The 25,868-nt window shown below is 45.6% G+C and overlaps 2 protein-coding genes across 6 annotated transcripts in view; one reads left to right on the plus strand and one right to left on the minus strand.

Moving 5' to 3' along the window:
• The window catches only part of LOC147889541 (uncharacterized), a 35,296-nt gene extending 14,014 nt beyond the window's left edge, over positions 1 to 21,282 (plus strand). The window contains exons 7-10 of one of the 3 annotated variants that reach the window (XR_015542899.1): positions 3,795 to 3,896; positions 4,063 to 4,228; positions 4,373 to 4,458; positions 21,257 to 21,282. Coding sequence is in view for 1 of the 3 variants with exons in the window: in XM_087391575.1 (XP_087247701.1) it covers positions 3,795 to 3,896; positions 4,063 to 4,179 (219 nt within the window). In the remaining 2 variants the exon portion in view is untranslated. Of the gene's footprint in view, positions 1 to 3,794; positions 3,897 to 4,062; positions 4,229 to 4,372; positions 4,843 to 21,256 lie in introns of those variants that run through there. The other 2 variants (XR_015542898.1, XM_087391575.1) reach the window with 2 other exon arrangements.
• Positions 21,283 to 23,755: 2,473 nt separating this feature from the next.
• LOC147889542 (uncharacterized) lies at positions 23,756 to 25,483 on the minus strand. 3 transcript variants are annotated; one of them, XM_087391819.1, is made up of 4 exons: positions 25,240 to 25,483; positions 24,913 to 25,115; positions 24,374 to 24,474; positions 23,756 to 24,125 (listed from the first exon to the last, which is right to left on the minus strand). In XM_087391819.1, exons 2-4 carry the CDS (start codon positions 25,029 to 25,031, stop codon positions 23,854 to 23,856), a joined length of 492 nt encoding a protein of 163 aa, XP_087247945.1. In that variant the 5' UTR covers positions 25,032 to 25,115; positions 25,240 to 25,483; the 3' UTR covers positions 23,756 to 23,853. The 3 variants fall into 3 exon arrangements, with proteins under 3 accessions (XP_087247945.1, XP_087247944.1, XP_087247946.1); XM_087391818.1 differs by having other exon boundaries at positions 25,197 to 25,483; XM_087391820.1 differs by lacking the exon at positions 24,374 to 24,474 and having other exon boundaries at positions 25,197 to 25,483.
• Positions 25,484 to 25,868: the final 385 nt, after the last annotated feature.

Raw genomic sequence — 25,868 nt, forward strand, 5'->3', positions numbered from 1 at the left:
CTAATCGGTCCACAACTCTGATCATCTGCCAATGAATCCCATCCAAACTCCCGTCCATCTCTGGGTCTCTCTCAGTGAGTGCCTGAAGTTGCTCCAGGCCCTACACAGAAGAAATCCGGCTGCATGCTGCCTCTCTGAATCATCATCCTCAAGGGGACCCTAGTTCGAGAAAATGGACCCAACCATCTGCTGTCCATCCACATCCGGAGTCCCTCCCACCAAGACTCAGGTATGGCTAGGTCAATCTCCCTCATCCGTTGCCTTGCAACTCGCATATGCGCTATGGCTCCAAGCCTCGCCTCTGCCTCCATGGGTAATTTGCTCCATTTGCTAAAGGAGCAGGCTGTGCCACTGTCCTAGTGTGCCCATCCAATGTGAGTCTGCTGCCCGAGCATACGTCCATCCTGATCCCTGATCTCCAGGTGCCAAATCTCTGCAACAGGGCTGAGCACGGATGAGGCCCCCCTGCTAATCTGTGCCAGACCCTATGGAGGCTCCTCATCATGGGGGAACCCTTCCCCATAAGGGGGGCCTCTGAAAAGATCCATCTGTGTGAATGCTGCCACTACCCCCCACTGCGTTGGGTGTTCCTGAGAAGCCCTTGCTGTAAGAGGAGCTTCTAGGGCTCTACGCGAGGGGTGAGGCCGTGCACAACCAACTTGCCCAAGAGGGCTCCGCTCTGCATCTTCGGATCAATGATACCCAAGCCTCCCAATGCCTGCAGCATGATCACTGTCTGTCAAGCGACCCGAGCTCTGGTATTCCTTGTGCCGTCCGATCCTGCCCAAAGGAAATTTCGAACCAAACGTCGGAGCTGTCCAATGCACCCTCTGTGAAAACACCAGCAGGAGGCAATGTACCAGGCCGTGGCAAGGACCTAGTTTGCCACTAAGGCACGGCCCGCTAGGGAGAGTTTGGCTGAGCTCCAGTAGAGCCCTCGTTGGGCTTCGTGGGTGGCAGCTGCGATTCAGAGGAGCAGTGAGGAGTTGCAATCTCACACCCTTAGATGGAGGAGGGCTCTTCAAGAGCGCGAGTGTGCACTGCGACGAGACCTCACCTCCATAGAGAGGCTCAGGGAGCAGGACCCAAGATCCCAATGGCTTAGTGACATATATGAGAGCGCACGCCTTGAGCTCCAGGACACGAAGGTTCGGCGGGCTGAGTTCTCCTACCACTCCACTCGGGCCCGTTGGTTACAGCAGGGGGACAGGATGACGAAGCAGTTCTTTTAGACCACTGGGCCTCGATCGTCAAGCACAGAGTTACAACGTTTACGGGATCTGTAGGGCATTATGCACACTGATCCACAGGAGATTCTAGAGCTGACCACGATTTTCTATAGCTAGCTCTTTCAGGCGGAGAGGTGACTCTAGCTTGCCTTGTGGCTTGTGAGCTAGTTTGGGACCACGTTCCGACAGTAATCTCGTGGGAGTTGTGCAAGAGTCTGGAGGAGCCTTTCACGGATGAGGAGCTTTGGGAAGCCCTCAAGGTCCTCCCGACCTAGAAGTGTCCTGGCGAAGATGGCTTGACTCCGGCTTTCTTCGGGAACTTCTGGGAGATCATTTCCACCCCTTTCCGCTTAGCCTCTTTGACATGGGTTGCCTTCCTTAGTCCCTCTTTGACACGGTGCCACTGTGAAGATGAACTACTCCCACGTGCTTTGCTCTGCTGCTGACATCTCTGAAAAGGAGGCACCACCCTGCTTGTCCTCCCCGAACTCCAGGTTGTTGAAGTCTCCTCCAATGATCTAGAAGTCAACATCTGGCAGACACTCTGTTAGCCTCCTCCAAAAGGCCGGACGGTGCTGTCTGCACGTTGGGGCATACACATTCAGGATCCAATCTTGGACTCTCCCATCCTGACTCCCATCCAAACTGTTCACCCTAGGATAAGCTCACTTTGATCGTCGACCTTTGGGGCCACCGCCTGGGAGACCGAGATGCAGACCCCTTCGCTCTGTCCTACGGTAGGAGACCACATGCGTGAGATCTGATCCCCCATCATAGCATCAAATACCCCTGGGGTCCACTTCTCCAACCCTGTGGAAGTGAACTGGAATCTCCAAACTGGATGTGTTTGGGAGCCCACTACATTGATCGAACCCCCTTTTTAGGGCTGCAAGATCATGAACGTCACCTCCAGTGGTAGAGGGTAATAGTTCAGGATCTCCAAGTAATTCCAAGGCCCCAATTTCCAAAATCATCTCGGGAGAGGAGCCCAGGTGAAGAATGGGAGCTGTTGATCGAAAGGACGAGCCCCTTCCCTCTGAATCCCCCTCGGAATGGGTGGGCTGAGATGGGAGGGGGATAGGCCGCTAAGATGAGGAAGCGGAGGGGGAAGCGATCGTGCCCTTGCCTACTGGCAAGGGAGCCGGGGCAGGTATGATAGGGGGGTGGGAAGGGGGGGAGGCTAAAGAAGATGCTATGGAGAGGGAGGGGGATAGGTCGCTGAGATGGGAGAGGGATAGGCCGCTGAGACGAGGAAGCGGAGGGGGAAGCGAAGGGCCCTTGCCTATTGGCAGGGGAGCCGGGGCAGGTCTGATACGGGGGTGGGAAGGGGGGGAGGCTAAAGAAGATGCTATGGAGAGGGAGGCCGGGGCGGAGGGTGGGGGGGGAGGGGAGGGGCAGGTGGTGAGGATGACCATAGCAGGAGTGGCGAGGGGGGAGGAGGGGGAGGGCGTGGAGAGGGAGAGGGGTCCAGAGGTGGAGGGGGTGGGAGGGAATAGGGGCAGTCACAGGCCCACCTTGATGATCATGCGCACTTGGGCTCTGAATCCCCTTCTCCTCAATTGCTGTTGGGCTACCCTCCGTAGCTTCTGCCATTGCAACGTCAAGATCTCCTGAGGCACCCTGTTGACGCAAGGGTGATTGTGGTCGCTGTACCTCCATTGATGGAGGATCAACTGGTTGAGCCGTGGCCCTTGCTGTTGGGTGGGAAGGGTCTCCAATCAAAGGCTCTTGCGGCTGCTCCTCCGTGGGACCCTCTCGACCTGCTCTCTCTCTCTCTCTCTCTCTCTCTCTCTCTCTCTCTCTCTCTCCCTCCCCCCCCGCCCCCCCCCCCCCCCCCCCCAACCCTGTGTCTAGCCCATTGCCTGCGGCGCTTTCTTTGAAGGTGTCACCTAGGGGGTCTGGGATTGTTGATGCTCCTGTTTGAGAGGGTGCTGGGCTCTGGCTTGCTGACTCTGCCTGGTGGGTTTTCCATATCTCACGCTCCAGGCCTCAGCTACGTTGTCTCCTTGGGGCCTGCTAATCTGTGCATCTGGCTGGAAGAACTCATTCTAATATCTGCCCCAAGATATTTCTGCATTTCATACCTATCCATCGGGTTAATCTCCTGCTTGTAAAATTGCATTTTTGTTCCTGGGTCTAGCCATAGTTTCTGTAGCGTTTCCTGCATTACTATCTGGTATATCAGCAGCCTTTATTCCCTAGATCTACATCCATTCCTCCCCATCTCTATACCAGCCCATGGTCTTTGTAGCCTCCATGGATTTGTGCAGTATCCGATTTGCATCCATCTTTCCAAGCTTGTTGAAGTACCCCATGAATTGGCATAGTGCTTCCCCCTTCAGTGGTATCATACCTCTCACCCAATAATATGGCATAGGGTGTCATGGACCTATTGTTTGTGCTGCTGTTTTATCATGCTGTTAATTTGCACGAGTATGTTTATTTTGTAGAGGATTCACCAAAATGTGCTTATTTATAAGGGCCCATTTCTAATCAATTTTATTTCTCCGAAGTGAATTTTCTACAATTTGAAGGTTTTAATTTGATGTTTTGTGTTTTTCGCAGATTACAATCAATGCTCATGCATCAATATCATTTATGCTAGCAGCAGTGGGAATTAACATTGTACCTTCTATGGGGAGCATCTATTTTATATTTGGTACTTTGGTAAGTGCTTCATTCAGTTAGATGTTAATTGCAGGAAAATATATTGTATTAATTGAAGAAATTGTACACTTCTAATAGACTTTTTTGCTGATGCAAAAAAAGTATGATAATCTGAACTTTTTTTCTGAATTTGCTGTTTGTGTGTTTCTATGAAAACTGTTCGCAGGTTCTATTGAATTGTGGGTCCTTTGTCTTCCTACTTCATGTATTATATGCCATTTTTCTTCGGCGTCTTGGACTCAACCCTTCCTTGACTTTTCCTGCATGGCTTAAGGCATTATAAAGGCGCTCTCTACTGGATGCAGCCATGATTCATTCTGTTTTCTTCCACTGTGAGTCTAAACAATCCTTATTGATGGATTTCTTCCTGATTTGCAATTTGAAGACAGTAATGGGGGTATATGTTTATTCTTGTGGGGATGTCTAAGAGGATGAATCGATAAAAGTCTGAAAGTATCTTTGTGATATTTCTGCAGGACAAGATGGGATTGGCAGTCCAAAAATTGCCATATGAGTACAATTCCATTCTATCCGCCAGATGATCACCTAACGGAGCAATAATGTCAGTGTTGGCTTCAACTAAGTGCGATTTCAGATTACTTTCTAGGAAAAAGTATATTTGCATCAAGAGTTTTTAATGAGTCAAGGGTATACATGAGTTTACATTTTGTCTAGAAAGTGAGATGATTGGGGATTTGCCTTGACAGTGCAGGTGATGATGGCCTTCTAATAGGGAATAGGACAAGCATGGTATACAATATGCAATAGGTCCTAAAACAAAAAAGGAACCTCAAGCATATGCTGAAATTTGGGCATAAATAGCATATGATGACCATTGAAGCTAGTGTGATGAACATTGAAAGTCTGCAATACTCTTAGTTTTCAAAGGGCACGCACGAGTTTACATGTGTCTATGAAGTGAGATGATTGGGGATTTGTCTTGATACTGCAGGTATTGATGACCTCCTAATATAAGCACACTTACACAATACACAATAGGTCCTAGAACAAAAAGGAACCTCAAGGTAATGCTGAAATTTGTCCATAAGGACTGACAAGAATAGTAATGACAATCATTAAAGATTGTTTAGTGTTCTAGCACCTCAGTTTTACCAAATGCTACATGCTCTTTCATACACGTATTTGTCTTAAGGTTGTGATCAAAGACATTGCATTCTTTGGTGCTGATAGAGTATAATTTGACGTGTGTGCGCGCGCACATGCACACTATTGCTCTACACTAGCACAACATGAAAATGCATCTCTGTGTGCAGGGGCGAGGACTGCACACACATACCCTCCCACACAAACATGTGGCACACGCGCGCGCGCACACACAGAGTGGTTTTGAATCTCCACCTCCTTTGAGTGAGAAAACATAATATCCTTGAGTTTGGAGGAGTAATTTATTGATCTGCCTCGATCCTTAAGCTATGTGATGAAACTATGAAGTTGAAGCAAGGCGATTTCCTTAGGGCACAAGTGGACCTGCAGGTATCTGCATCTTGATCTTCGTGACTTGAAGAAAGCGATCTTTGTAGAACCTAGGTTTTGTAGGAAGTGTAGCGGGCAGATATGAAGCGGCATATTGTTTGATTTAATAGCTTGATTGGAAATTTAGATGCCCTACCATCTTTCACAGTATGTGCGAAAATTCCATCCTCATTGAATTTTTGCATATCTTGTTGTCATTGATTCTTTGATCATTGATTTTCATACATATTATCCTTGGCTAGTGTGATCACATATATCCCTTGACAGATGACTCTATGATCCAATCGGAAACCTCCTGTCATCACCTAGACAAATGTTTTAGGACTTATCAATGACTTGATTGCTGGATAAATACGAGGACTGTGATGTGGCTTGATACCTGTAGCAATATAGGTGAGAGGGAGTGAGAAACACTGCCACGTGAGCAGCAATAGATATTCTTTCTTGAGGGTACAACACTTACCTTATTGGGTAGAAGAAGGCACCTACCAGGTTGGCAGAGGGGCCATACCAGGTTTTCAATAAGAGAGAGAGAGAGAGAGAGAGAGAGAGAGAGAGAGAGAGAGAGCGTTAATTCTAGTTTTTTGGAAGATTTTTTTTTTTGTTTCTTGACTTGCTTGTTTATTTTTGCTTAGTCACCTTCTTCCTTTCTTCTTTATTTCTTGTTTTCTTTCTCTTTTGTTTATTTGACGTATTTTAGTAAGCACTGGGTTTGCCCAAGAGACTCTGCGGCGGGTCTTTAGAAACCCAGTATAGCTGCTTATTGTTAGAAATGACCCAACAGAGGGTACACACAGCGGAAGACTTATAGTAATGCCCAGGAGCTCACACAGTGTGGGTGTGGGGTGTGGAATCACAAACTTCTTTACTTAATGTGTTGGGGTAAAGGCACATTGCCAACCCTTAATTAAAAGAATTAAAGATAGGACACCTATGACTGTCTTAAGACAGTCATAGGGTAAACCTAATCCTAATAAAACACAACTGAGTTTGTGGTGTGGCTCAATCATTCTTCACACCCGCATTTGAGTGTCTCTCTCACTCTCACTCTCTTGCTCTCTTCCACTACTCTCCCCCTCTCAACTGGTATCAGAGCCTCCTCTCCCAAGCCTCCTCTTCCTTGCCTACCCCTTTCCGTACGGACGTACGGACAGATCCGTACGGCCGTACGTCGTCCGTACAACCGTACGGACGGACTGTGACAGCACAGGCGGCGCATTTTCGCCTGCAGGGCGACGAACAGTGCGCAGGCGGCGGCGGGCCAGATCGAGGTCACGGGCGTGGTCACGGTGGTGGTCGCTGGTCGCGGGTCTCCTTGCACAGGAGCTGCTAGCTGCAGCTCGAGGCGCCGCATCTAGCATAGCAGCCAGCAGCTGCATAGCAGCTGCTACTAGCTGCTAAGCCTCTCGAGGCATTGTGAGGGCGCAGGGCAGCAGATCAGGGCAGGGTGAAGGCGCAGGCTGCAAGGCGACAGCAAGGGCGCGGGCGTCGTCAGGTTGCGACACTGCATCAGGCAGCTCCATAGCTGCTCGGCGCAGCTATTCCACGGCAGTCGTACGGACTGCCGTACAGTCGTACGGACTGCCGTACAACTGTACGGACGACAGTCCACCCACCTGCAGGTACAGTAAGGCTTGCGTGGACAGCAGAGTACAGTAAGGTACTGCAAAGACTCGTTTTTTTTTGGGGGAAGCGTGCCTGCTACAGGGACAGAGAGTACACAGGTACTCTGCAGGGAGTACTCTGCAGGGACAGAAGTACAGCAGGTACTTTGCAGGTATTGAAAAGTACAGCAGACATTTTTTTTTGTGTTGGAAGAGAAATAGTGCTGAAGCACTCTGCTTTGTGCATGTACACGTAGTACATGAAGCATTCCGATGGATTCCTGAAGCATTTCAGCAGTACACTGTGCATTTGTTGAGGTACAGCAGGTACTCTCGTGTCACTCACGCTTGAGGTGACTTGTACCACAGTGGTGGTGTTTGCACAGTTACTTGTCTTTCAGAAAGGTTAGATGCTTGTTCTGCAGAAGCTTCTATGCATTTACTGAGTGCAATTCTCAGTTTTGGGTGACCATTTCAGAGGGCTTTTGCCTGGATGTGTTTGCAGTATATGCCTTGAGGCAGTGTGTAGCCGGGGAGCACACATTTGCTTTGTTTCCGCAGTGCATTTGGTGACATTTGTTGCAGGTCACATTCTTTGTACGCACTTTGAAAATCTCAGTTGAGCCACGCTTGGTCAGGGCGCATCGAGTTTACTCGGTCCCTAACTGCCCATCGTTGACAGTGCTCAAAAGATTTTCTTCTTGGTGTTTGTACTTTGTGATTTGTGTTGTTACTGAGTACACAGGGGCAGTCTATGCTTTGCACATTGTCAGGTACAAGTGTCAGAGAGATTTATCATATTGCATGCTACCTCAGTGTTGAGGTGTTCTCCACTTGATTCAGGTGTCAGATCAAGGGGCTTTTGCCCAGACCTTGTTTGATAGCACTTGGGTTACTGACAGAGATCTTCAGATGCATTTTCTCCCCTTGGCATAAGGGTGATTGCTTGGGATTTATCCCATTTACTGTTGCAGGTTTTGTGACAGGCTGAAGCATCATTTACTGTTTTTTGGGTGTTTGCCAAGTGGTTTATGCAATTTTACTCAGTGCAATACCTCATCTGAGGTGGGAGAAGTGATCAGTACAGTCAGTACAGCAGTGTCTACAGCAGTGTTGGTGGTTTTGTCAGATGATTGTGCACTGTTAAGCACTTGTTGAGCAGCAGCAGCAGTCTGAGATTACTGTTTTTTATGCCTATTTGAGCTCAGAACAGTTTGTCAGAAGGTACAGTATTTGCAGGGTCATTTATTGTTTTGCTGCAGATTTTACTGACAGTAAAAACAGCACCATTGAGAGTGCTTCTGGCTCTTGAATAGAGCAGGTTTTTTTTTTCTGAGAAATCAGAATTTTTTATTCAGTCTTTTTTACTTCCAGGGAGTCGGGTACTTTCCTCATCTGATATGGCATCAGGGGGAAGTGATTCTTCAATTCTGAACATAAAGAAACTGGAAGGAGCACACAACTATGCATTATGGGCAGAACAGTGCTTAAATGTACTTCTGTTAAAGAAGATTGCTAAGCCCATAAGGGTGAAGGGTGTCAAGCCATCTGACATGGCAGCTGATGATTGGGAAGAGCTTGATTTATCTGCAAGGGCAGCTATCATGCTCACTATTTCAGACACTCTTGTGTTCAATGTACAGGCTGAAAAGACCTCTTATGGTCTATGGCAAAGACTAGAGGAATTGTATGCCCAAAAGAGCTCAGCCAGTAAGGTTTATTGGCTGAAGAAGCTGGTCGATCTTCGCATGAAGGAAGGTACAGCTATGACCTCACACTTGAGTGAGTTCAATGCCATCTTTACACAGCTGATTGCACAGGGGTTGAACCTTGATGAGGAGTTCAAGGCTACTTTCTTGTTGTGTACCCTCCCTGAGAGTTGGGACACTTTCAAGACCACCCTGTCTAATTCAAATGTCACTCTTATTTATGCTGATGTAGAGAGCTCTCTCCTTATGGAGGAGATGAGCAGGAAGAATAATGCGGGCAGCAAGTCTTCAAATGCTTTGCAGGTACAGGACAGAGGCAGGACTCAGCAGAAGGGGAGATCTGCTAGTAAGTCCAAATCCCGCAGTCAGTCCCGTGGAAAAAAGGACATTGAATGCTTTTATTGTGGCAAGAAGGGACATGTGAAGTCGAAGTGCTTCAAGTTCATACGAGATCAGAAAGCCAAGAAGGCTGAAACAAAGGATGCAGGAAATGCAAGCAAAGGCAAAGGCAAGGCCAAGGCAGATGACTTGGATGTAGTGAATGTTGCAGCAGAGGACAGTGACAGTGACATACATGATGTTTTATGCTCTTCTGCTGTAATAGCACATGCTTTGGTTATTGATGGCCATGACATGCACACCTGGCTCTTGGATTCAGGTGCTTCTTTTCATGTTACTCCTCATAGAGAGTGGTTTACTTCCTACACAGGTACTCATGGAGTTGTTCATCTTGGGAACAACTATGCATGTCAGATTGCAGGGATTGCCAGTATACAGATAGTATTTCCTGATGGACAGTCATTTATGCTTGATGGTGTTCGCCATGTGCCGCAAATCAAGAAAAATCTGATTAGCACTGGCTTATTGGATGACAGTGGTTACCACACCACATTTGGGGATTCCAAATGGGTGATTACTGATGGCCAGACTGTAGTGGCTGAGGGTTTTAAGAGTGATACCTTGTACCCTCTTTATGTTTCCAGTGTGGGTAATCATGTTGTTGCCATAACCGAGCTGCCAAAGGTTTCATTGTGGCATAGCCGGTTGGGACACATGTCTGTTAAAGGAATGCAAGGACTGTCACGCTTGGGTTATCTGCCGCCTCTCTCTTTTTCAGATTTGCCTACTTGTGATCATTGTATTTTTGGCAAGCATTCTGTGACTCCTCATAAGAGGAGACCTCCCCAGAATAGAGCACCACTTGATCTAGTGCACACTGATTTGTGTGAGATGCCACAGTTATCACTAGGGGGTGCAAAATATTTTATTACTTTCATTGATGATGCCACACGAAAGGTGTGGGTCTATTTCTTGAAGCATAAGGGAGATGCCTTAGATGCTTTCAAGAAGTTTGTCGCTCAGGTTGAGAATCGGACAGGTCGTAGGCTGAAATGCCTCAGATCCGATAATGGGGGTGAGTATGTGTCACATGCTTTTGTGCAGTTTTGCCAAGCTAAGGGCATCAAACAGGAACTCACAGCCCCTCATAATGCATCTCAAAATGGTGCAAGTGAGCGGATGAATCGAACTATACAGGAGAAGGTTCGATGTATGTTGTCTTATGCTGCATTACCCCATGGCTTTTGGGCAGAAGCCGTGCAAACAGCAGTTCACATTATTAACAGGTCACCAAATAAGGCTTTGGAGTTGAAAGTGCGAGAGGCGGTGTGGTCTGGCAAGCCACCCTCATATAAGCACTTACGTGTATTTGGCTGCGAGTGCTTTGCTCATGTACGCAAAGATCTACGCACCAAACTGGATCCAAAGTCTATCAGATGCATCTTTATGGGTTATGGTGACGAAGGTGAAATGGGGTACAGGTTATGGGATCCCGTTAAACGGAAGATTATACGCAGCAATGATGTCATCTTTAAAGAAGATAGTGTACACAAAGAACCCGTACAACCTGTGGAATACAGGAGGGTTCTCTATGATGATGTTGGACAGCAAAGAATGCCCATTTATATGCAGCAGCAGGCTGCTGCAGATCACCCTGTTCAAGAGGGTATACAGGCTGACAATCAGCCAGATAATTTTGCCAATGATGCACCATTGGATGTGCCAACAGATGGGGCTGTAGAACAGCCAGATATGGTGGTACAGCCACCCGTCATGCATGAAGAACAGGCTGGACAGCAGCCTAATCCGGAACATTTTGTTAGGAGGAGCACCCGTGCACAACGGCCTCCTGCCAGGTTTGTTCCAGGAGCCAATAATGTGGTTGATTTTATCATGCTGACAGATTGTGGTGAGCCTTCCAGCTTCAAGGAAGCTATGGGAAGAACAGAGAAAAAGAAGTGGGAGAAAGCCATGCAGTCAGAAATGGACTCTCTACTTCAGAATGATACATGGGACTTGGTGCAGTTACCTGCAGGCAGAAAAGTTTTGCCATGCAAGTGGGTTTACAAAGTCAAAGTGGATTCAAATGCTTTACCGAGGTATAAGGCCAGATTGGTTGCCACGGGATTTAAGCAGGAGAAGGGCATTGACTTTGATGAGATTTTTTCCCCTGTAGTCAAAATGACTACTTTGAGAGCAGTGTTAGCTCTTGTTGCTCATGATGACATGGATTTATGTCAGATGGATGTGAAGACAGCTTTTCTTCACGGAGATCTCCATGATGAGATCTATATGAGTCAGCCAGAGGGATATGCTGTTAAAGGGAAAGAGCAGCTTGTGTGTAAGCTCAAAAGGAGCTTGTATGGCCTCAAGCAGGCGCCAAGAGAATGGTACAAGAAGTTTGATGCCTTCATGCAGTCCCAAGGGTATCATCGGTGTGAGACCGATCATTGCTTATACACCAAACGGGCAAAGGATGGCAGTTTGATGCTACTCATTCTATATGTGGATGACATGCTTATTGCCAGTAAATCTCAGCATGAGATTAGTGCTTTGAAGAAACAACTGCATAAGTCTTTTGACATGAAAGACTTGGGTGATGCAAATCATATTCTTGGCATGCGTATTACCCGTGACAGGTCCAAGGGACTTTTGTTTCTGTCACAGAAAGAGTACATTGACAAAGTACTGCAGAGGTTTAAAATGGAGGGGGGGAAGTCCATTAGTACCCCGTTGCCTCCACATTTAAAACTCAGCAGTAAGGACAGCCCCAGATCAGATGATGATAAGGCTGAAATGGCCAAGGTTCCGTATGCATCTGCAGTTGGATCTTTGATGTATGCCATGGTTGCCACTCGTCCGGATATTGCTTTTGCGGTGGGAGTCATCAGCAGGTATATGGCAAATCCAGGCAAGCGGCATTGGGAAGCAGTGAAAGGTGTCTTGAGGTATCTCAAGGGTACCAAAGACTTGTGCATATGCTATGGTAGGCAGGATGCATTGGTGCATGGTTTTACAGATTCAGACTATGCAGGGAATGCGGATAACCGGAAGTCTACTACCGGATATATTTTCACATTTGCAGGAGGTGCTATATCATGGGTGTCTCGGTTGCAGAAATGCGTTGCACTGTCAACCACAGAAGCTGAATATGTTGCCGCCACTGAGGCTTGCAAGGAAGCAATATGGCTTACTCGGCTGGTGGGAGATTTGGGCATTACAGGAGATATGCCAGTTTTGCATTGTGATAGTCAGAGTGCTATCATGTTGGCAAAGAATCCGGTCTTTCATCAGAAGACCAAGCACATAGAGGTCAAATATCATTTCATCAGGGAGGTACTGGAAGACAAGCGACTTGAGCTTGTGAAGGTGCATACTGATGATAATCCTGCAGATTTGCTCACTAAGAGCCTGCCTACAGAGCGGTTTGCACATTGCCGCCACATCATGGGATTAGGATGAGACCATTCTTACTTTATGGTCTTGTATACAGTAACTGTATATTGCTGTAATTTTTATTCTTTTCTCCCCTTTAGGCACATTTAGGTGGGAGGTTGTTGGGGTAAAGGCACATTGCCAACCCTTAATTAAAAGAATTAAAGATAGGACACCTATGACTGTCTTAAGACAGTCATAGGGTAAACCTAATCCTAATAAAACACAACTGAGTTTGTGGTGTGGCTCAATCATTCTTCACACCCGCATTTGAGTGTCTCTCTCACTCTCACTCTCTTGCTCTCTTCCACTACTCTCCCCCTCTCATAATGTGCATCACATAGATGTGCAGACTCATCAATAGACAATGAACCAGCCAGATATAGAAGACACCAAAACTTACATATTTCCGTCCAAAACTATGGACACAATACAAAAGACATAGATCCAGAGTCCCACCAATGGTGTGGTCCTCTGATCTAACCACAAGGTCCTTCTCCTATCTGCCGGCTATCTCTAGACTTGAGTCCGTGTGCTCGACCTCGAGCGTCTATCGACTTTCCGTCCAGTGTGTTCTTCTCCACCTTACTGCCTGTGAATCAGCCTAGGTGGGCAGCCCCTGCCAAGCTTTGTCTGCAGCACACAGGTCCCTGTTCCACTGCTCCAACCTGCTGTCAGAGGGCTGCTCCAGAGAATGTGATCGCAACACCTTGCTGCCCTAGAAGACAGCCAAGGTCCAGCCTCTAGGAACTCAGTCTGCAGCTCACCTTCAACTCTCCTTTACCCCTAGTGTGAGGCCCAAGGGAGTGGTTCCTGGCTGCTCCCGTCTGCTCCTGCTTTTGCTGAACTGTTGGATGATGAATGAGGGCTGGAGGCCCTCCTTTTATAGGCCCAGGGGCCTGTCATAAAAACCGACCAGCCAGCTTCATACTGGCCGACCAGTCTGCTGCTGGTCCAGCCCTTTAAGGGCTCACAAAACTAGGCCTTTATGGCCCACACTTTTAGGGCTTTTGGCCCTCCAATCTAGGCAAGGGCCCAGCCTATATAAAGCATGCCACTGCCCACTAGCAGCCTCATTTGCTGCTCCACCAGGCCCCAGCCATGTCAGCGCCTGTTCACCCTGCTGCTGCTGGTTCTGCCCTCTACCAGGCTCTTCTCCAGCCACGTGTGCAGCGCCGTACTGAACCGTACTGCTGCTGTCATCATCGCGCCCTGCCAGGTCAGATCTGGGGCTTGCTGTCCCCGCCTTTTGCTCCTTCCACAGGTTCCGTCCTTTGCAGCCATGCTTGTCTCTGTGAGGTGCTGCCCATGTGGCAGCCCCCTCTCTCTCTCTTCTCTGGGCATCTTCTGCCCTAGGTCTCCCTCCCCCACACTCTCCTCATTTGGGGGCTTACAGATGGGGAGGTGACCTTTCCAACACCCCCTCTCACCGACACATCTCGGCCCAATGCCAACACGTCGATGAAGATGGGCATCTTCTGCCCTAGGTCTCCCTCCCCCACGCTCTCCTCATTTGGGGGCTTACAGATGGGGAGGTGACCTTTCCAACACCCCCTCTCACCGACACATCGCGGCCCAATGCCAACACGTCGATGAAGATGGGCATCTTCTGCCCTAGGTCTCCCTCCCCCATGCTCTCCTCATTTGGGGGCTTACAGATGGGGAGGTGACCATTCCAACACCCCCTCTCACCGACACATCCAGGCCCAATGCCAACATGTCGATGAAGATGCTCCAGTAACTCCCTGGTCGTAGTCCTTTGGAACTTTTCGATCTTTTCCTGGCTTTTCATCGAGTGGCTCTTGCTCCACCAGGTCCGGTTCCGCTTCCGCACACCATCCTAGTATACAGGTCCGTCTTTGGTAGCACCTCCTGGCACCACCTCCTTAAGTCACGTTCTTGCCTTCGAACTCGAGCAACCCAGCCTCCACGATCTTCCAGTTGTCCCCCTCATAATGAGTGAACAACTTGGAGTCTTCTAGGCACCATGCTCTGAGGGTCTGTTTCAACCCGTCCTTCCTTTGGCAAGGTCTGCAACAAAAGTACATCTCCAGATCACCTGGACTGCGAACTTTAAATGCACCTGACTGAACCTGAGTCACCCTCCTTCTCGCAAGGGCACAATCCTCCAGTCGTGGAAGTCGATTCCCAAGAGCTTCTGAATCAGGGTTGTCCTTCAGCAAGGTCCCTGCCTTCAAGCTTCCACACCTGTGAGCCTCCTACTTGGGCTCTGATACCATGTTAGAAATCAAGAGGGAATGAATTACTCAAACCTCCACCCAAGATCTCTCCAACTCTTACACACACTCAACTCAGATAGATGATCACAGATGCAATAAACACTCTCTTAGAAATAAATATGGACGGAGAGAGAAAGAGAGTATATTCATCCTCCGGATGATGGGCAGAAAAATAGCTCCAAGGGAGCAGTACAAAACACAGCAAAGTGCTGGAGAATATTGATGGACTCTCTCTCTCAGCAATTGATCCAGTGCAAGATTGAAAGCCCCTCTCCAAGGCTGTGTTCAGCACTCAGATCTGGAGCAGTTGCTGAGAGAGAGAGTCCATCAATATTCTCCAACACTTTGCTGTGTTTTGTATTGCTCCCTTGGAGCTATTTTTCTGCCCAGAGAGGTCTTTTGATGGAGGGGTGAGAGAAAGCTCTTGATCTCCCTTTTCTTTTGGCAAGATATGCACCTGTCAAACATCTTTACCAAGGAAAGTAGCAAAACCACGCTTTGATACCACTGTAAAACCACTCTATGTGCTACCTAGGAAAGTAGCAAAACCACGCTTTGATACCACTGTAACTTGGTGCCGGAAAATCCATACACTTCTCGAGATATGTGCTAGAGTTGTGGAAGTTGAACCACCAATTAGATAGAGTGCTAGGAGAGAAGGGTAAGGAGCAAAACACAACACTAGGGCCCAGAAATAAGGGTTGGACCCCCCCGAAGGTCTTCATTGAAATAGAATAATCATTGTAACAACTGGCTCTTGAAAGAGCATAGAACTAAGTACAATTCTGAATACATCTGGGAGGCCAGAGGCCTTTCTTTTATAAACCAGGCCTAGCAAAAAGCCAGGGCCTACTTTCTAAAAGCTAGCCGACCAGGTCAGCCAACCTAACCATATTCTAGCTGACCTAACCTGCTGCCAACAGATATACCTTTATAAGACTAGAATAAGTCCAATCATAAAAATTTAGATTTTTTGTTGTTCTAAAGACCAAAAATCTACACAAAAAATAAAAGGAAAAATGAAAGAGAAGAAAAAAGAGGTAAACAAAAACTTTTATGAAAAACAAAAGGAAGACATACTTGGCAAGCAAAGCAACACTTATGTCGTCATCAGTGCCCAAGCATAAGTGTTAGAAATCAAGAGGGAATGAATCACTCAAACCTCCACCCAAGATCTCTCCAACTCTTACACACACTCGACTCAGATAGATGATCACAGATGCAATAAACACTCTCTCAGACAGAAATATGGACGGAGAGAGAAAGAGAGTATATTCATCCACCAGAGCATTCACTAAGCAACACAAGATTTTGGCCAAGGGAAAAGGCAAGACCATTCCAGTTGTATCAAATATTTCCATTGCTAAATCAATAAAGTTTGCAATTTATGCGTATATGGTCTTTGTTAAAGAGAAAGAGGGTGAACCTCGAGTGGGAATAAGTCCTTTAGAAAAAGAAAAATTTCAGTTTTTAGAATCTTTCAAAGATTTTTTTTTCGATTCTCTACTAGGAGAGCTTCCTCCAGAATGACCTGAAGATCATGTTATAGAGCTTCTTCCAGGAAGTGAGCCCCCGAATCGTCCTCCTTATCGTGTGAGCGCAGCCCAGAGTGAAGAAATTATGACACAGGTACATGATTAGCTCTCCAAAGGACTTATCAGGCCTAGTTCCTCACCCTTTTGTTCACTAGTGCTTTTAGCTCAAAAGAAGGATGGCTCTTATCGTGTGTGTGTGGATTAGAGAGCTCTTAATAAAATGACAGTCAAGAACAGGTTTCCAATCCCTCGCATAGATAATATTTTGGACAGATTGAAAGGGCCACAATTTTCAGCCGTATTGATTTAAAAAGTGGATATCATCAGATAAGGATCCACCCACAAGATGTCCATAAGACAGCTTTTTGGACCAGTTTTGGACTTTATGAGTTTTGGTGATGCCTTTTGGGCTTACCAATGCACCAGCCACTTTCAATCGTATGATGGACATAATTTTCAGATCCTATAGGCACTTTCTTTAATGATATTTTGGTCTTTTCTAAGATAGAAGAAGAGCACAAAGAGCACTTGGCTATTGTGTTTAAGAACTAAGAAATCATAAACTTTTTATTAATGCCAAAAAGAGTGAATTCTTTCTTGACGAGATTCATTATCTTGGACACATTATTTCCAAGGAAGGGATTAGGATGGATCCAGCCAAGATTAAAGCTATATAGGAATGGCCAAAGCTCACCTCGGTACATGAAGTACACAGCTTTCTTGGGCTTTGTTCCTATTACAGGCACTTCATCCGACACTTTGCTGATATAGCATCCCCCTTACATGACTTGACCAAGAAAAATGTAGTTTTCAGGTGGGGAGAAAGACAAAGGACAGCTTTTAATGCTCTCAAAGAAAAGCTAATGACCGAGCCTATTCTCATTGTTCCAGATTTACCGAAACCGTTTGATGTGGACTGCGATGCATGTGGAGAGTGTGTGGGAGCTGTCCTCCATCTTCAAGGTCGGGTTATAGCTTATGAAAGCAGGAGGCTGTGTGATGCCGGATGCTTTTGGGTGTTTATGAGAAAGAGATGCTAGCAGTTATTCATGCTTTAAATATTTGGAAGCATTATCTTCTTGGAGCTGACTTTACAGTCAAGACTGACCACTAGGGTCTTTAGTATTTCTTGACTCAGACCAAGATCTCCGAAAGGCAGATGAAGTGGGCAAATTTTCAGTTCATGTTTCATTTTCAGGTTGTTTATACTCCAGGAGCTCGGAACAAGGTTGTAGATGCTTTATCTAGAAGGCTTAAAGTGAATAGTGTCACCATAGCATATCACAGAGACTTGGAGGCCATGAAAGAGCTTTATTTACAGGATCCAGATTTCGCAGAGACCATGAGAAATATTCAGTAGGGAGTATTATCCAGCCAGTATACACTGAAAGACGGATTTCTCATGAAAGATGATCATCTTTGTGTGACCCAAGACATGCCAGCCAAAGTTTTGGAAGAATGTCATGCTCCTCCTTACGCAAGGCATCGAGGTATTCTGTCTACTACACAGGCCATTGAGAGAGATTTCTTTTGGCCCGGGATGCGGAAATACATTAGTGTTCCAGATTGGGTCTGGTTGTTCATGAATGATGCGGAGCAGTATTTAGAGATGTTGGAAGTGCATATTACAGGACCATGATGAGGACATAGAGTTAGCTATCAATGATGATGTAAATCTTAGATTTGATGAAGCTTTGGGTTGTGCATCAAAGTAAGGAAAATTCTCTTGAGAAAGCACTTATTCTCTTAGACATAGGCAACTATTTAGCCCATGCCTATATAGGTAAGAATTTTACTATATTGGAATTTTAGTGCATCCTTAGATAGTATCTGTAGTATCACATAGTGGCTCATCTAGCTTGGCACATGACTAACCTTTTGTAGGATCCCAAAATTCATGTCCACAAGTTCATATAAAATTCACTTTGTAACCTCCCCATTAATCTCCTTAGTGATGCCTTGTTTGAAATCTAGAGAGCTTAAAAATAAATCTCAAACTATGTCATGCGTAGTGGATCGCATCACAAGACTTGGAAATGCCTTAATTAGGGGCAACATGGGGGGCCCTATCCCCCCACATTCACCCAGCTTTATTAACTTTCGTCCCAAACAGCATATTTTCACAAATGGGAATAAACAAAAGTAGGTTAGAAAACATTCTCCATGTCTTCTCTTAGCACCCTCTTGAGGCAGTCATTCCTTCATTTCTCTAATTTAAACTTTTCTTTGAGTTTGGTATCCTTTTGGAACTTTGTATGGGTTGTGATTTCCTTTCTAGCCCTCAGATCTCCCTTGGAGTTCTTCATCATCCTTTCTTTGATTGTGTAGACTTGTTAGAGAAAGACCACATGTATTAGTAAGGTAGAAACTAAGAAAAAATCATGTTTAAGAACATGTGGATTGTAGTACTCCAAAATTCTAAGGCACCCCACAAGTTGGGTGCTCTTGGGTCAAGTCTTATTCACAGCTAAAATACCTTACCTTGCTAGATAAGACGTTTTCCTCTACAATTCAACATAGCTGATTGTGCTTCCATTCACCACTTGCTTCTCCAAGATGTCATCTTTCTTATTTCCCCTTACCATGGGAGTATAAGGAACATTTTCTTTGATCTCCAAGATGGGAGGCTCGGGTGGGTTTTCAGGTTCACAAGGTTCTTCAACACAATGGGGAAGCTTTGTTCCCGGACACTTTCAAAGAACATGTAGTGGGGTATATTTTTTGGAGCTCAAGACTATGTATACTGTCGCTCAATAAATACCTCTCCGTCCTATCTTTTCTCATTTGGGAGTTGTGGGGTGTTCCATGAAAACTGGTGAGCTGAATGGACTCTTGGTCCTGAGATGACTTGGGTGCCTTGTGTATGGTGTTGCCATGGTCCACATGTGTGGGAGTCCCTTGCCATGTCATATGGCTGATAGGTGTTTTGCCATGTGTCACTTGCTGCCATGTGTGTTCTTCCATGTCCGATGCTGTCATATGTCATGGATTCCATGTGTTATTACCTTTTCTTCTAACTATTGTAGTGCGATATATTTTTTGGAGCACAAGACTGTATAGTGTTGCTATGCCCCCCTCCTATCCTTTCTCATTTGGGAGTTGTGGAGGTGTACCATGAAAACTGGTGAGCTCAATGGAAACTTGGTCCACAAGATAACCCGGATGCCATGTGTAGGGTGGTGCCATGTGTCCACATGTGTGGGAGTCCATGTGTAGGCTGCCGCATGTATCTTGCCATGTCATATGGCTGATAAGTGTCATGCCACATGTCACTTGCTGCCATCTGTATTCTTTGATGTCCGATGCTGCCATGTGTCATGGCTTCCAGGTGTTATTACCTTTCTTCTGACTATTGCAATGAAAAAGTCAGCTCCTTTCACAGCTCAGTGGTTTTTTAAATTATAACCTGTAGATCACACAATTGCCTTTTCAAGACGATCTTGTCCTCCATCTCATAACCCAGTTCAGAACGGTTGCTCATAGATTCAATCTCTGTAAAGCTCTCTTTTACAAAGAAGAGACACAAGATGGAAAGAGGGGCTGCTGTAAGTTGAGCTCAATGTTTTGGCTAAATGTAAGATATCCAAAAGCTCTACAAAAATTGTGACCACCTGCACAATGGTAGGACAATTAGGAGAATTGAGCAGCTTGTATACAAGAACAAGAGCAGCTGAAGGGTAAATTGTGAGGATAGCAGGAAATATTAGGACAAGTCTGTGGCTATTCAGGCTGTTCAAGTAAAAGCTTGAAAATAACCTCAGCTCAATTCAAGTTCACAAGATTGATCTTAAATTTAGCTCAGCCTTAAGCTAAAGAATTCAATTCTTGCTATCTACAAGCCAGCTCTTAATTTAGGAAAGCCAAGCCAAGGAAATATTGCCTCTGGATTTCCTTAGACTATAGCTCCCAAACTACCAATAGAATAAACTGCCCCTATTTGCCAAAATCACACCCGCCTCACCAAGCACACCATCCTTGATTTCTTCTGTCTAGCAGCTTCTCGTTGCTGCACATTTGTCAGCCTACATGACAGCCCATTGTCAGACTGCTCAATTTGCCATGTCCTTGAGCTTCATTCATCAAGTTCATCGGCAGCCAATCGTCAAGCGTGCACCTGATCTGGCCAATGGCTATATTCTAGGACAGCCAATTCGTCCCTTAATCATGGCAGTACAGGGCCACCTGCCCATATTACTTCAGGCTATCTCTGCTATCAAGATTGCCTTTCATTTAGTACTGTCAATCTGTAAGTATCATGCTGACCTAGGGGACTAAACCTACACACTCATTAGGTAACATTTACGAGGTTGACATTATTCCTTAGGCTTGAGCTAGCGAGGTCACCAGCCAATCTTAGGTGTAATACCTTGAACCGATTTTGCGCTTAAACCACCAGTCCGACTCAAGGTTAGGGCATGTGTTCCATACCACATGCCCATTCCACTTGTTGGAGATCAGGTGGTCACATCCCCATATGTAAGCCATTATATGAGGAGAGCATAGGGGAGGTGGATTGGGGATTGTTGGTGTTAAAGTGAGGATCGTACTAGCCTAATCTACCACTCAATGAGCATAAAGATTACGGAGGATCAAACCAAGTATAGAAAACCATGGGAAGAGGGATAGAAAGTATAAAACACTCAATCTATTGCAATGTATGTGTAATCAACAATACATGATAGGCTTCTTATATAGAGAGAGCCTTTAAAATAGTCAACACTTGTGGGATCCTCTTATCCACATCTCTCCTTGTGGATGTCCTTGATCCACATCTTCACATCATGTAGTCCACATCCTATATCTGACCACCTTAATTCTTCTTGTGCTTTTAATGCTTTATGTGTGGATGCCATGTTCTGTGATATGGTCATCTCACGCACTTGTGCTTTCGGCATGCTTTTTATATTCATGCGTTGCTTTACCATTATTGCAAAGGTCTTACCATGAGCTTTATTTTGCTTCAATGGCAGTGTCTAATTGCTAACAATGATTCTGACTTGACAGGCGTGTAGAGCTCGAAAAGACGATTACTTTTTCTTTTTGGAGCGTGTTCAAATTCTTCTTGGATTGCAAGTTATGGCTTGTCGAAGTTTTTGTGAAGAAGAGGGGTAATTGATGATGTGGTAGAGGCAGTTCATATGCTGCAAACACACTGTGCTTAGCAAGAAGTTGTGTGCTTAGGTGGCACTATGTGATGTGTTACTAATGACGTGGCATAAGGTTATCACGTGAAACTTCTTTGGCTAGCCTTTGGCTACATCTTAGTTAGTTGTTGACCACTGAGCAAACTGAGTATGGTGACCCTTATCTATGCTAACCCTACATGCCACGCGTTAGATAAGGAAACCTTAGGAGACCTTTGAGGCGAGGCGACATTGAGGAGGCGATGACAACGGAGGTCGGCATCATGTAGATTGCTCGCTACTAGTCCGTCGGCACTGGAAGCCCGTTGGTTGCCAGACTGCAAGCACAGACTTGGCCTTTTTTCATTCTTCCGACCCCGTTCTCAACACTTGGACTCTGTCGCCCTCTTGTCTCTGCACGGTGGATTATTGCATAATGAGGCATCGCGTCTGATGCTGAGAAGGCCGACCGGTTGATAAGGCGTAGCTTGGCGTTGGCGCAGTTCATGGTTGATCGTGGTGGGACTGGAGCCCATGGAGAAGCACTGTCCGCTGTTTGAGGGATGTGGATGTTGCTTAGAGATGGTGGAGAGGCTTTGCAGGTTGGCTAAGAGCTTGGAGATGTAGAGAGCCGTCGTTGCAAGAGGGCGTTTAGAGGTGACTCGTTGGTCATTGCATGCAGGAGCTCATCTGCCACTGGCTCCAGAGCAGCTTCTTCTTCTTTGACGGCCTTGGGTGGCACTTCGACGATAGATGGCTACCCAGACACAAGCAGAGGCACCTTCTCCTTACAGCTTTCTCTTCTGCAAGAAGAACTTTCTCGACGAGCTGTCGCTGACTCTTCTGCTGTTGGGACTGTAGCTTCCGTAGAGAGGATGACCTCTGCAGCAACTGGTTCAGCTACAGGTGTCTCCCCTTTAGCAGCTGTTGCTGCCTCCTTGGCCTTAACGTCTGTCTCTCCTTCCACAGACCGTTGCTTTTGTTTGACTCCGTGTTGCGGCATTTGCTTGATGTCGTAGATGCTCCCTTGTCCGCTTGCTATGTAGTTGCTTTTAGAGAGGGCTGAAGCTGATGAAACCTTGACTCTCTCAAAACACTCGAATGGAAGAGATCTCTCACACACAGTAGAAACTTTGCTAAAATCTATCACGCCAAGAAATGAACTTAAAAAAAAAAAACAATGGACAAAAAAATCTCTCATCAACTCAATGAAATAGCAACACTACTAAACAATCCTGGGCTTTGCTAAACCTACTCTGATACCATGTTAAAGTGAAGATCGTACTAGTCTAATCTACCACTCAATGAGCATAAAGATCATGGAGGATCAAACTAAGTACGGAAAACCATAGGGAGAGAGATAGAAAGTATGAAACACTCAATCTATTGCAATGTATGTGTAATCAACAATACATGATAGGCTTCTCATATAGAGAGAGCCTTTAGAATAGTCAACACTCGTGGGATCCTCTGATCCACATCTCTCCTTGTGGATGTCCTTGATCCACATCTTCACATCATGTAGTCCACATCTTAGGGTGGCTACTTTAATACACTTCTATACCACACTTCAGTCTCTAATTATGTGGTCATGGCACCATATTCCTCTACAATTGGTTGCCAGTTTGGTAGTATTTGGGCAGTATTTCGGTCTGTCACATGGGTTGGTTTGACAAGGGATTGAGGACTGTCACATGGGTTGCACATGGGTTGTCATGTGGGCAACATATAGACACAGAGAAGACAAAACATGGGATGTCATGTGGACAGCACAATCAAGACATGGACCTCGTTGCTTGGAGAAGATTGGACCATAGTCAGAGTAGCAGTAGTGCATGGATCCTCCTTCACAAGATGGTGTATGAGGTCGTGAGTGTAGATCACTGGTGTCGTTTTAATGTGGACGAGCCAAGTAAGACATGATCGCGGAGCTGAATGATCCAACATACAAAATGAGGAAGGGAGAGCTGTTTGGGGGTATTAGAGGGTGGCAATAAGGCATATGAGGTTGTTTTCAACTCCAAAGATTTTTTAACAAAGACGTTCATGGGAGATGAAGGGAAGGCACTGTTGCATAGCCTATTATGGCCAAACCAATTCCAAGTAACAAGGAATCCGTAGGGCAGAACTTCAAAAATATAGTGGTGAGGCTACTACTAGCAAAAATGTCTCTGAGGTATGACTTCTTAGGCTAGGCATGTAAGGTCGCTGATCAGCTGAGATTTGATCTCAGCCGTCCATCCGTGACCCCCTAAAACACATAATATCTACCTCAAAAACCTAGAATGAACCTACCAGAAAATTAAACTAAACAGATCATGACAACTAATCAAAACCAGTCAGAACAACAGTTTTCAAAATTTGATTAAAAAAACCAGCATCAACTAAAAAACTTTCATCAAGCTGTGAAGATACAACTCGATCAATCCTTCTTCACCACATACAAAACTTTCATCAAACTATGAAGATACAACCCGATTAATCCTTATTCACCACGGAAGATCCATCTATATTTAAATTAAACATGCAATCTTTGAAAACACCACCAAAGATCATCGAACTAGCACCACCAATGCCACGGACAACCTGATAAAGCTCTTCCATCCTCTTCACATCACTCAACCTCACGAGCATCTTCATCAACTCCTCCCAGCATATCACAAAATCTTGATGTAGAACCAACCAAAGAACCACCACCACCAGTAGAAATGCCACCACCAAGAGCACCAGCAACAGAACTCGAAAGAGAACTGCCAACAATAGAACCTTCACCAGAAGCACCACCAAGAACTAAAATAGCAGCAATCGAACTGGTACAAAAACTGCTCATAGAAAGACTAACTGCCTGCTACTACAACAACCAAACCAAGAGAAGCACTACTCAAGGAAACACCAACTGAATTGCACATTACAACAATATTCCCACAAACACCAGCACCCAAAATGCTTCCTCCATCACCACCACCAGAAACCAATGCAGGAATGTCAAAGGAAACACCTCCATGATCACTCTTAATAGTAGAACCTGCGCCAGAAATCTCACTTCCACATCCACCAACAAGAACCCCAACAATAGACGCTCCAAGATCTCCCAACCCCCTACGAACCACACCATCAACCTTCATACAATAAAACTCCATATTCTTTTGAAAAACCTCATCATACTTTCTTAAAGAACCATGTTCATCATGAGGATTAGCAGCCAATTCAAGAGCAGTGTTAACTCTAATAGAATTAGTACGATCATACTTCTTCAAACTATTAAGCCTTTTGTGACCTATCACTCGCATAGAGACATCATTAGGCACCCTACACACATTCCCAACTTGGTAGCAAGCTGTGGCATGCAAACTCTGATTGCTAAAATTCCTAGAGAAATCAACCGACTCTATCATTGTCTTTAAAAAATTTCTCAGACCCTTTAAACTCACACGGTTACAATTATACCATACCTGAAATACAAAACAATTCACAAACATAAGCAACAATAAAAGGAAAAACAAAAAATTCTAAACACAAAACACGACACAAACTTACCACTGTCTGAGGGTTATCGATACAATGCATGAAAACATACATTTTCCCATTGCATCCAGAAGTATCCTCAAGCATGTGTTTCTCAAGTTGATCATAAGTAAGCAGCACATCTGACTCATGCACACGAACAGGAGGTTGCATATCCTCCTCAGAAAAGTGAACCATATCCACCCGGTAATTCTTCGACAACTTTTGAATTGAACCTGCAATCGAAACACAAACACTTACATAGAAATATACACACAACATAGAAACCAACAAAAGAAAAACAACAACAAACTCACTCAAAAAAATCCCCCATTGCATCTGTGCCACGAAGAAAATCACCCCAAAGAACGTTATATAGCTCCTTCCCACCACGGATACAAAATCGAGCAAGACAATAGTAGGCAAACCTCTGTTGTACTCCCTAGGATGGTAAATTCTTGGTCGAAAATCCAACGACTTCAACTTTCTCACGAGGCTTATTGGCTCCCTCCTGCACTAAACGATTCATGGACATCATGATAAAATGATGAGTACCCGAAAAGATAGGATTCTTCATTATGTTGAATGGTATCTCAACAACACTATTGGCAATTATGCGGCTGAAAGCACCAAACATTGCCATCAAATGTTCTGCAGAAAACAACTCCCCATTTATCTTCGACACTTGCATGAAGAAGCGCTATGCAACATGCAACATGCAACATGCGAGTTGTACATGCAACTTCTATAAGCAAGTTCTACATGTAGAGCAATTCCTACATGCAGAGAGAGAAGCTCTCCAACTTGTATAAATACCCCATAATGGAATGAAGCCCACACTCTTTGGGGCATTGTGTTGAGTTCTACTTTGGTATTCCAAGCAATTGTCTCAAGTGTCCATGCTTCCTTGCACTCTACGTCCAAAAGCATGTCCTAACCTTGCAACTCCTCCTCCCCTCTCCTCCAACCTTGCAACCCATCCTCTCCCT

The sequence above is a fragment of the Dipteris shenzhenensis genome, chromosome 20 (assembly GCF_047967505.1).
Source record: "Dipteris shenzhenensis isolate YYH24624 ecotype China chromosome 20, Dip_SZ_1.0, whole genome shotgun sequence".
Taxonomy (NCBI): domain Eukaryota; kingdom Viridiplantae; phylum Streptophyta; class Polypodiopsida; order Gleicheniales; family Dipteridaceae; genus Dipteris; species Dipteris shenzhenensis.

What these genes read in the sequence shown, in the direction of transcription:
- LOC147889542 (XM_087391819.1), bottom strand. Translation starts at nt 25,031, where the DNA reads ATGAGTCAGATGTGCTGCTTACTTATGATCAACTTGAGAAACACATGC. An exon ending in TCGATAACCCTCAGACAGTG is followed by an intron (nt 24,475 to 24,912) that starts GTAAGTTTGTGT and finishes TGTGGTTCGTAG; the next exon opens with GGGGTTGGGAGATCTTGGAG. An exon ending in TATTAAGAGTGATCATGGAG is followed by an intron (nt 24,126 to 24,373) that starts GTGTTTCCTTTG and finishes TATTGTTGGCAG; the next exon opens with TTCTCTTTCGAGTTCTGTTG.